We start from the raw sequence: 12,006 nt of genomic DNA, 5'->3' as shown, positions 1-12,006 counted from the left end.
TATAGTTTTTGTGTGCTCTAGATGGAATTTGTATTCATGGTCCTGGCAACTGGTCCTTTTTTGGAATCTCTCTCTCTCTCTCTCTCTCTAGCCTATTCAAAGGTCCACAAGGTGCAGTGGGCCTCGCTCAATTAAGTAGGTCAGTACGTCTGTCTGTCTTCATTACATGCATACATTTGCATATGGTCTATGTGAAATTCAGGCACTGAAGCGAAGTTGGTTCTGTCCAACTGGCTAGGGTAAACTATACCCTTACATTTATTGACACCAGATTCAGTTGTCAAACAAACTAAATTTACAACGGCCATGGTAAATGTCAAGAGCACAGATTTGATGGAAATGTGTGGTTTATTAGGTACGTTTAAGTATTTTCAAGCACCAGAAACGCTATTACCTTTCATAACATTTTTTATACTGCTAGTCGTCCTTCAGATTACATTTATATCAACAATGACCTCAAAATATTTCATATACATGCAAATAAGACTGACCATAGATTTAGAATGTATCGATTTACAACAGTGAGTGACATCATAAATACCTGTTCCATTCTTAGAACCATTCTCAGTAGAATACCAAATCATGGAATGGTATGAGTTCTACATGAATCTGTGCTGCTGAAGTTTTGGATCAAGGTAACATTGATTTATTTTCCATCACCCCTTATCATGGTGCCATCTATTGGTGCTAAATGATACTGACTGAGATTAGTGTATCTTGAATGTGTTATGAAATACCCATCTGGCTAAAAATACCCTTGTTGACAGGGTTGAGTAATGTCACTATAAGGTACGCGTGTGGCTTTAAGGTATCTTATGAACCATGTGACAGATTTCAAAAAACTAAATCGGGCGAAGTCTGAGATGTGGGTCATAGTCTATGCTATTTACAAACACGGGAAGGGGACCAGACCGAACGGGACAAGTTAATTTATATGCCCTACTTTTGACTCAGTCTCGATGTCTTTAAGGTTGATTACAATACTCTCTTAGGGCTTCCAATAGCCAAAGATCAATCTCTCTATCTCCAAGTAAAAGACAACATGTTGTTTTTGCTTTTCTATTCCTGTAGGATGAGGGCCCGCTTAGGTACTTCAGTGTACAAGGAAGTAAATGTAGCAGTAAATGACTTGAGAAATATGAGAATATAACACGAAAATAGTCTAAGATTTTCCACCATTTATGTCTCAACATGACAGGCTTATTTGTACTTATTTGTTCTGATCTTCAACTGTATGCTAACTGTGTACAGAATGTATACAGTAAGGTATTAACAGCAACAACAGTACACTAGCTCTTTCCCTGTAGGCCTCAGACCTAGTTCTAAACAAAATTCAGTTGCTTGGTTACAAAGAAAAACGTGACAAAGCTAGCAGCACTCACAGTGCACCCAGGCCAGGCTGACAGTTAAACACAGGGCCTCAGCTGTGTCCACCTAAAAACGTCAGAGCGATGCACTTCCTGGTTTTTATTTACATGGCTCTCGGTGGCTCTTATGTATAATTCACAGCCAGGGAGATGGAATGATCCTCGACAAACACGGCCGTACCTTGGGACAGTATTCCTGTGTCTTCGCTCTGGAGATTGCACCCTCTCTGGCTCTGCACTGATCTGGGGGTGGTGGACTAACTCCAACGCTGGTAAGAAACAAAACATCATATTTTTCTTCTATTCTATAAGTTCAGAACAAAAGAAACTTGATTGTTGCTGAAAAGTCGTACAGTAAATTCTAGTGTTGATGTCAGTGTTGTAAGACGTTAGGTTAAATAGGGGGAATGTGAGAATAGGTTCAATTTATTCATAATTGTTCATTTAAAGACAAGCTATACAGTAAAATCAATGACTATTCACTCTTTTATTCCAGTAAAAGGTGGGATTGAGAGTTCTTGTGGTCAAGGTGCATGTTCATTCTCTGCTACAGTGGCAAACAACAGCCAGCTGTGTCATGTCCTTAATTGTAATGTGATGAGCTTAGTTACAGTGAGACAAGTCTATTGTCATGGATACAAGGGATTATGACAATATCTATTACATCAAGTTCTGGTTCTACTAGTAATTCCATTGTTCTACTGTCTACTTCGTGTGTAAAGGAGAAATTAACAGCTTTGTTACGATCCTTGAAGTAGTTAGAACCATAGAAAACCGAATAACATATTGATGGAACAGGTTAAAGCTTAACCAAGGAAAGCACCTTTAATCAAACTTGTTAAACACTAAACTCATAACAAGTTGCACCTCCTTTATTTATTCAAGCACCATGGCCAAGGGCAACAAGCAGTCAAAAGAGCCCAAAGGCCGGAAGATCACCCTAAAGATGGCAAAGCTGGCTCTGAAGCTGACCGTGGACGGCAAACGTCGGCTGGACCTCAGCAACATGGAGATTGCCAGCTTTCCCAAGTGCATCCTGAAGCTGTGTGATGTGGACGAGCTGGACCTGAGCCGCAACATGCTCAAGAAGATCCCTGACTCCATCGACAAGTTCGTCAACCTCCGCTGGCTGGATCTCCACAGCAACCAGCTGGACCACGTCCCGGAAGCTATCGGGCACCTCCAGAACCTATACAGCCTCAACCTGTGTAACAACCTACTGAGCAGTATAGGACTCCCCAACGAGATCGGCCTCCTGCAGAAGCTGAGGAGCCTCAACCTGGGCATGAACCTCCTTGAAAGCATCCCGTCCTCCATCGCAGCCCTCAAGGAGCTGCGCCACCTGGGCCTGTTCAACAACCACCTGACCCGGGTGCCCGAGTGCCTCCGCAACCTGCCACACCTTGAGAGAGTCAACCTGAAGTGTAACCCAATCCCCTCGGGGGATGACAAAGGCATAGACCCCATCCAGAGGGTGGAAGGTCTGTACCTGGTGAGGGATAGCTGCCTGTGTGCCTCCTGCCTCAAGAAGGTCAAAGACGCCAGGCAGAGGGTGGACAGCAGGCTAAGCAGAGCCCCTGCTCATGGGAGGTCCATCTTCGCCGGCCTGATCACACCCAACTCGGTGGCGCAGGAGGACCAGGCCACCTGGAGGTGATTGAGGAACCAGGGTTGTGACTAGATGAAGTACAGCTATGACCGGAAGTGACTTTTCGTGGCAGGTTAGGATAGCCTCTAAGCTAACCCTAGCCCTTTTCCTAAGCTTAACCTAATACTCCTAACCTGCTGCATTATTTATCCTAATCTGCTGCATAAGTTCTCCTAACCTGCTACAAAAAAGTCACTTTCGGGAAGCTCTATTCCACCAAGACAGAACCAGGAACCAGGTCCTCCATGATGTCATCAAAAGGTCATCAAGGACAGATTATTTAGGATGAGAACAGTCCAGGTGTTCCATTGCAATAGCTACTTATTACAAACAATGTATATTAAGCATATCAGGAATTCTGGAAGACAAAAACATTACAGAGGTTACAGTCACACATCCGTAACCACAGCTTTTTATAAGCTGCTGGGTCTGTGGTCTGTTCTACTCTACCACCCTCTAGAGTTTGGACTACTGTAATGTTCTTCAACAAACTACTGGAAGAAAACCTGCCTTAGCTTCACTATACAGTATTCTCATTTGGTGTATTCTAAATCCTTTCACATGTTTCTGTTAATAAATATGATTTAATTCTCATTATTCATCTGATTATCTGTCTCCTCTGTTCCAGTAAGGAATCACACTAGGCCCAAGACAACATCCCAGACATAGTTTTTATTTTGTATTTTACCAGGTAAGTTGACTGAGAACATATTCTCATTTACATCAACAACCTGGAGAATAGTTACAGGGGGAGAGGAGGGGGGATGAATCAGACAATTGGAAACCTAGGGCAAAAATATACAGTTCCAGTCAGTTGGACACACAAGGGTTTTTCTTTATTTTTACTATTTTCTACATTGTAGAATAGTGAAGACATCAATACTATGAAATAACACATATGGAATTATGTAGTAACCAAAACAGTGTTAAACAATCAAAATATATTTTATATTTGAGATTCTTCAAAGTAGCCACCCTTTGCCTTGATGACAGCTTTGCACACTTGGCATTCTCTCAACCAGCTTCATGAGGTAGTCACCTCGAATTGATTTCAATTAACAGGTGGGGATTGTTAAAAGTGAATTTGTGGAAATTCTTACTTTCTTAATGCGTTTGAGCCAATCAGTTGTGTTGTGACAAGCTAGGGGGGTTATACAGAAGATAGCCCTATTTTGTAAAAGACCAAGTCCATGTTATGGCAAGAACAGCTCAAATAAGCAAAGAGAAATGACAGTCTATCATTACTTTAAGAGATGGAGGTCAGTCAGTACGGAACATTTCAAGAACTTTGAATGTTTCTTCAAGTGCAGTTGCAAAAACCATCAAGCGCTATGATGTAACTGGATTTCATGAGGACCACCACAGGAAAGGAAGACCCAGAGTTACCTCTGCTGCAGAGGATACGTTCATTAGAGTTACCAGCCTCAGAAATTGCAGCCCAAATAAATGCTTCACAGAGTTCAAGTAACAGACACATCTCAACATCAACTGTTCAGAGGAGACTGCATGAATCAGGCCTTCATGGTCAAATTGCTGCAAAGAAACCACTAGTAAAGGACACCAACAAGAAGAAGAGACCTGCGTAGGCCAATACACACGAGCAATAGACATTAGACCAGTGGAAATCTGTCCTTTGGTCTGATGGTCTGATGGTCTGATGAGTCCAAATTTGAGATTTTTGGTTCCAACCGCCGTGGGAACTCCTTTAAGATTGTTGGAAAAGCATTTGAGGTAAAGCTGGTTGAGAGAATGCCAAGAGTGTGTAAAGCTGTCATCAAGGCAAAGGCTACCTTGAAGAATCTAAAATCTAGAATATATTTTGATTTGTTTAACACTTTTTGTTTACTACATGATTCCATTTGTGTTATTTCATAGTTTTGATGCCTTCACTATTATTCTACATTGTAGAAAATAGTAAAAATGAAGAAAAACCCTTGAATGGGTAGTGTCCAAACTTTTGACTGGTACTTTATGTTTGGCTTGACAGTGAAGGAGGCAAAAGCACAAACTGATCTGGGACCAGGCTGGCAAAGACTGCCAACACAGTTCTGCACCAAGCGTGACGGCTTGATAAGGTCTGTGCACACACCTCAGTTGAACAGCCTTGCTATTACCCTATCTTCCATTTTAATAAACCCTTGAGATACAAGGTCATCCCCATCTCCAACATTACACCGTATTTACCATACGGCTGCCTGGGGCTGACGCTGACCAGAAAAGTGCTGAGTCAACAAGAAGATAAAGACGCTAAATCGATAGATTAACTAGTTAGCCAACAGAAACTACACAGTATTGATCTGGTCACTATCAATGTTAAGAGGCAGTATCTTATAAGATCTTATAAGATCCTCCTTTCTGTGTTCTGTCTATGCAGCCTTGTCACAGGTGAGCAGTCCAACATACTTTGCTTTACACACTGCTCACCACTGTGTCAGCACTATAGGAAATCAATGCACCAGTACACACAGACACACACACGCACACACTCCGTCAGTCAGGCTGGCAGAATGCAGTGGAGCAGAAGCCGTGTGTGTGTGTGTGTGTGTGTGTGTGTGTGTGTGTGTGTGTGTGTGTGTGTGTGTGTGTGTGTGTGTGTGTGTGTGTGTGTGTGTGTGTGTGTGTGTGTGTGTGTGTGTGTGTGTGTGTGATGTACTTTAACACTCATCATTCAGACATACGTGGCAGCCAGTGCATAGTCTGCTATCAGAATGTTCCCCATCACATCCATTAGCAGATGAAATGATGGCCCTTGCTAATTGCCAGTGACAGGGTAATGGGGGTTTAGACATTGTGTCGGGGAGAACGGGGGCTGCAGGGGCACATGGGAATCAACTTTGTCTCTACAGACGTTACAGGTTTGAACTAATAAGCCCCAATTGGATTTTTCACTGGTCAATTATGAGTGTAGAATGCACTCAGCGTGGTTGGAGTCCACCTCCCACATCAAATTGTTACTACAGATGTCTGTATTCTGGTATAACTGAATATATAGTATTAAATATTTAAAAGAAGATTAAAGAATGACTGGCACTGGAATAGCCCAAACAGTGGTTATAGGTTTTCATTTTTGTATTCAATTACATCATTCATTACAGTAAGGGCCCACCCCAGATATGACCCATATTTCCATTCATCGCATCCTAAATAATTGTCAGTATAACAACAATCTGTGAAGTAATTTAGTCTATACCTGTTTGTAAACGACCCATTCATTTCTTTAGATGCCAGATATTTAATGAAGTGTAAGTCCCCAGCATTCCGACTAACGCTATATTGAGTATAATGAATAGTATGTTTGGCACAGTGTCAACCATCTAAAAAAATCTTTCCTGTAGAAACAAATGATGTAGATCTGCAAAGCCTTCTGTCAATACAGTCACTGCCAAACACCCCCATAAGAATGGATGGCTGATTCTTGAACACACTGCAAATCAATAAATCATTCTAAGTCATCACACCTTCAACAGACAGCCAAGACAATCTCACAACAACTACCACATGTATCCATTATGAAAATGTACTTAGGTTAAACTATTCATATCAGAGGAGGCTGGTGGGAGGAGGTATAGGAGGACAGGCTCATTGTAATGGCTGGGATGGAATGAATGGAACTGAACCAAACATGTGGTTTCCATGTTTGATATGTTTGATACCGTTCCATTAATTCCATTCCAGCCATTACAATGAGCCCTTCCTCCTATAGCTCCTCCCACCAGCCTCCTCTGATGAATATTTAACTTGAGAGCAAAGCTCTGGATTCCCATTTCTAGACAGTCAGCAGTAGCGCTAGTCAGCATATTCCAATTCAGTACAAGAACATGCATTGACAGAAGAAGAGAGGCTATATGTGTATTATAAACTGGGTGGTTCGAGCCCTGAATTCTGATTGGTTGACAGCAGTGGTATATCAGATAGTATACCACGGGTATGAAAAAACATATATTTTTACTGTTCTAATTACATTGGTAGCCAGTTTATAATAGCATTAAGGCACCTCAGGGTTTGTTGTATATGACCAATATACTACGGCTAAGGGCTGTATCCAGGCACTCCACGTTGCGTCATGCATAAGAACAGCCCTTAGCCGTGGTATATTGGCCACATACCACACTCCCTATGGCCTTATTGCTTAATTACTGTACAGCATTGCTTGCAGGTTTTCACACAGCTAGTGCTAAGCCATGATATTTCCCATTTCAAACAATCCATCTTAAACCACTAAACAACAATACAACATGTGATGCACCTCTGAAATAGACATAGGAGCCCATATTTCATGAGCAGCCCAGTGGTTATGACTGAACAAAAACAGCAGTGCCCAGCCCAACCCTAACCATAGCCCTATACGCTATCCATGGTGGTGAGGTTTTTATTGCTGTCTCATTTTGGGCTTGTGCTAGGGTGTGTGTTGCCCTCCCCCCTCTGGGCTCTGTAATAAGAGCATCTGTGGTCTACAGGGCAGTGCTGATTCAATTGCAATGGAGGATTTAAAGCTATTATCCTCCATACAGGAAGAGGAGGATGAAGAGGGGGAGAAGAGGAGGAGGAGGATGAAGAGAATAAGTGGAGGATATCTGGGCTGCTGCTGCCTGACTGAGGGACATATTCTTAGAGAGATGCAGAAATGAGGGAGAGAGAAAGGGAGAGAGAGGGAGGGATGGAGGGAAGGAGAGACAATATTCATAGATCTAGAGATGAGAGAGGCAGAGAGAGATAATATACAGAGATCTAGAGATGAGAGGCAGAGAGAGATACAGAGATCTAGAGATGACAAAGGCAGAGATAATATACAGAGATCTAGAGATGAGAGAAGCAGAGAGAGATCATATACAGAGATCTAGAGATGAGAGAGGCAGAGAGAGATAATTAACAGAGATCTAGAGATGAGAGAGGCAGAGAGAGATACAGAGATCTAGAGATGAGAGAAGCAGAGAGGGATAATATACAGAGATCTAGAGATGACAAAGGCAGAGATAATATACAGAGATCTAAAGATGAGAGAGGCAGAGAGAGATAATATACAGAGATCTAGAGATGAGAGAGGCAGAGAGAGATAATATACAGAGATCTAGAGATGAGAGGCAGAGACTCGAGAAAGAAAAGGAAGAACACAGAGGGAGAAGAAGAGAGAAAGTGAGAAAATGACAGAACATCTGTGGAAAAACAGGGAAGCACACAGCTGTAGCCGATTAAGATGGTAGCTGCCAGCCAGAGAGAGAGGAAGAGTGAGAGGACGAGAGAGAGAGAACAGCAGTTCTACTCCTTGTGTGTTTCAGCCCCAGTGAAGCCTGCGCTTGGAAGGACATTCTGATCACACACAGGCATTTACCTGTCAGTGTGGTGTAGTAAGAGTGGGATGAGATCCCCCCTCCCTCCACCCTCCCTACCGGCGTGGTCTCCCTGGCGATGAATAATGCAGCAGGGATGGGTGGAGGCCACTGAGCGTGTGCGAGGAGGAGGGATCCCTCCCCCTCAGCCTCAGCCCCCTAGCTTGCTGTTGCTGCTGCTGCTGTTGCCTACTGCAGAACGTCAGTGGCAGAGAGGAGAGAAGAGAGGAGAGGCAGGACAGAGGAGAGGATGGTGTGTTAAGAGAGAGTGATAGAGAGCAAGAGCAAGAGGGGTGGGGTGCCGGACGGACGGACGGATGAACATGCCCAGAGGGGAGAGTGTGGTCTTCCTGCGATGACAGCCATGCTGAGTCCCAAGATTAGACAGACCAGGAGAGGTGAGAGAGCCGAGCGCATTGTATTTTTCTCTACCACTACTACCTAACCATACTACTACTACTACCACTACATATCTGAATGGAGCATATGGCCGGTACACACGGGTCGTTCTACTATGATGCTGTCAATGACATCATCATCTCCTGTTTCATCTTGATAATGCTGATCAGATGCTTGTCTGTCAATTGCTGCTTTTGATGCATTGAATGGTGAACGTCAAAATGATGCAGGTGTGTTTAGATAGTGAATGTGAAACCGTGAATATCACTGGATATAGGGATAGGTCACTTTGTTATCTTTGTTCTGTTCTTCTCTCTAAAATAAGATACAATTGAGAGTGTATGATAAACGAAATGGATTAATGAAATAGATTCAATTAGCTTTGTGGTTCTAAGATACACACATTCTCTGCATAGATGTTGTAATTGGAATGTGATTGCTTCCTTTTATTCATTCAACAAAACACATGACGGAATCCGATTTCAATTCCTGGTGCATAGAAAATCTATTTCCTGGTCCATGGAAACCTCATTAAATAGCCCACATCGCAGCTGTTTCACTCTTGTTTTTTTGGAATGAGAGATCCCACTACTGTACTATATTACACATCATGGACAGTACTGACAGCTAAGCTACAGGCACAGTAGTACACACACACAGCATAGATAAGTACCCCCCCCCCCCCCGATCCGAGTGGAGCCTACTACAGTTTCTCCGGCAACGCAAACACTCCACTAATTCTCAATGGGTTAATACATTCATCAACCGCAGATGAGTCAGTGGAAATGATGCACCTGTAACTCTACCAGCTCCTTCCCAGGCATCATAAATCACACAGCAACCAGATTCATGAAATTGAATTTCTCAAAATGGATTCCATGCTTGGAGAAAAAGAGCCAGGTAATTTGTCTTGTGGCTGATAAGTCTACCCATTGTGACAGGTTAATGGATAGCTATTCTTCGATGTGGAGAGGGGACTGTACATCTATATCGTGTGATGATGAATACGCAGCTCAAAAGTATATTAACAATAGTGACTGGATATCATAGGCTATAGTACGTGTGTGTGCAATGCAATCATGCAGTCATATTTCTCTATGGTCATGATGACTATCTCTGGGTTGAGTTTTCACCCACGTTGAAACATCATACTGTAAGGTAGGTATGAGATCAACAGGAAAACAGCCACACTTAGTCTATGTCATTACTATCAATCAGAGCCATGTATTTAGTTAACGTGGCTGCATCATAATGCTCATTCTAGACATGATATTCCTCATGTAATGTTAATGGAGAGCCAACATGGCTGCCATAGAATGTTGTAGTGTCATGTAAATGCATCATAATGCTCATTCTAGACATGATATTCCTCATGTAATGTTAATGGAGAGCCAACATGGCTGCCATAGAATGTTGTAGTGTCATGTAAATGCATCATAATGCTCATTCTAGACATGATATTCCTCATGTACTGTTAATGGAGAGCCAACATGGCTGCCATAGAATGTTGTAGTGTCATGTAAATGCATCATAATGCTCATTCTAGACATGATATTCGTCATGTCAATTACAAAATAGCCTCCAACACCCTACTCAACAAATTGGATGCAGTCTATCACAGTGCCATCCGTTTTGTCACCAAAGCCCCATATACTACCCACCACTGCGACCTGTACGCTCTCGTTGGCTGGCCCTCGCTTCATACTCGTCGCCAAACCCCACTGGCTCCAGGTCATCTACAAGTCTCTGCTAGGTAAAGTCCCGCCTTATCTCAGCTCGCTGGTCACCATAGCTGCACCCACCCGTAGCACACGCTCCAGCAGGTATATCTCACTTGTCACCCCCAAAGCCAATTCCTCCTTTGGCCGCCTCTTCTTCCAGTTCTCTGCTGCCAATGACTGGAACGAACTACAAAAATCTCTGAAACACTTATCTCCCTCACTAGCTTTAATCACCAGCTGTCAGAGCAGCTCACAGATCACTGCACCTGTACATAGCCCATCTATAAATAGCCCAAACAACTACCACTTCCCCTACTGTATTTATTTATGTTTTTTGCTCCTTTGCACCCCAGTATTTCTACTTTGCATACTCATCTACTGTCAAATCTACCATTCCAGTGTTTAATTGCTATATTGTATTTACTTCGCCACCATGGCCTATTTATTGCCTTTACCTCCCTTATCTCACCTCATTTGCTCACATTGTATATAGACTTATTTTTCTACTGTATTATTGACTGTATGTTTGTTTATTCCATGTGTAACTCTGTGTTGTTGTATGTGTCGAACTGCTTTGCTTTATCTTGGCCAGGTCGCAGTTGTAAATGAGAACTTGTTCTCAACTAGCCTACCTGGTTAAATAAAGGTGAAATAAAATAAATAAAAATAAATGTAATGTTAATAGGAAGCCAACATGGCTGCCATAGAATGTTGTAGTGTCATGTAAATGCATCATATTGCAGAAACCTCAATGTCTCAACTCTCGAAATACATGGCTCTGCTATGGATTAAATCATACAATATGTAATTACTATGGGTTAGACATATATACCATACGCTAGTAGCAGCACATTGAAACATGCTAAATAAACAGGTTATACAGAGCACATCTTAGCTGGCGCTTTTAGACATTAGCTCATTGATTGATGGTATTAATGAAGCTCATACACAATATACATTACTCATGATGCACATCCTTGGCAGACTATTCTCTAGGGTCAGGGGGTACATGATACATAGAATCAAGATGGTGGACCACCAATCTACTATATTGTTCATTGAAGATAACTATAGATCATATGGAGGGGATAGCATGTGTGGGTTTGAATCCCAGAGCTACTGAGAGAGTGAATCATCCATTTACTTAACTTTAAACATGGAAAGAACTAGTAAGAACGCACACTCAATGAATTGCTAGTATTTTGTGAAAATGTTCACTTTGAACCACAGTCCCAATGTTACAGATTGAGTGAGACCACATTGTAGCTACACCCATGTCAACACAGGGAAGGTATGAATCACTGAGGAGAAATGTCCAAACTGGCTCAGTGTAGCATTTGGTCTACCAACACACACACACACACACACACACACACACACACACACACACACACACACACACACACACACACACACACACACACACACACACACACACACACACACGCACACTGACTCAGATAATTGGGCAGTGTATTCCAAAGCGCCCACGGATTGCAACAGCTGGTGCGAACTACGGTACATTACATTACTATGGCAACATT

At 42.5% G+C, this 12,006-nt stretch overlaps 2 protein-coding genes across 3 annotated transcripts in view; both read left to right on the top strand.

Annotated features, from left to right (window-relative positions):
* The first annotated feature begins 1,405 nt into the window (after window positions 1-1,405).
* On the top strand, window positions 1,406-3,608 carry LOC115148543 (leucine-rich repeat-containing protein 18-like). Its single transcript, XM_029690514.1, has 2 exons — window positions 1,406-1,639; window positions 2,253-3,608. The coding sequence occupies exon 2, from the start codon at window positions 2,257-2,259 to the stop codon at window positions 3,022-3,024; it is 768 nt and encodes a 255-aa protein (XP_029546374.1). The 5' UTR covers window positions 1,406-1,639; window positions 2,253-2,256; the 3' UTR covers window positions 3,025-3,608.
* A 4,972-nt stretch (window positions 3,609-8,580) lies between these two features.
* Window positions 8,581-12,006, top strand: part of LOC115157710 (rho GTPase-activating protein 22) — a 35,907-nt gene continuing 32,481 nt past the window's right edge. For both annotated transcript variants that reach the window (XM_029706163.1, XM_029706190.1), the window contains exon 1: window positions 8,581-8,740. In XM_029706163.1, the coding sequence (XP_029562023.1) occupies window positions 8,698-8,740 (43 nt within the window). In that variant the 5' untranslated portion in view covers window positions 8,581-8,697. The remainder of the gene's footprint in view (window positions 8,741-12,006) is intronic.

The sequence above is a fragment of the Salmo trutta genome, chromosome 2 (genome assembly GCF_901001165.1).
Source record: "Salmo trutta chromosome 2, fSalTru1.1, whole genome shotgun sequence".
Taxonomy (NCBI): domain Eukaryota; kingdom Metazoa; phylum Chordata; class Actinopteri; order Salmoniformes; family Salmonidae; genus Salmo; species Salmo trutta.
The sequence above is the reverse complement of the archived record's forward strand: the minus strand, read 5'-3'. Positions and strand labels throughout refer to the sequence as shown.

Coding starts and splice junctions, on each gene's coding strand:
- LOC115148543 (XM_029690514.1), top strand. CDS start 2,257: ATGGCCAAGGGCAACAAGCAGTCAAAAGAGCCCAAAGGCCGGAAGATC.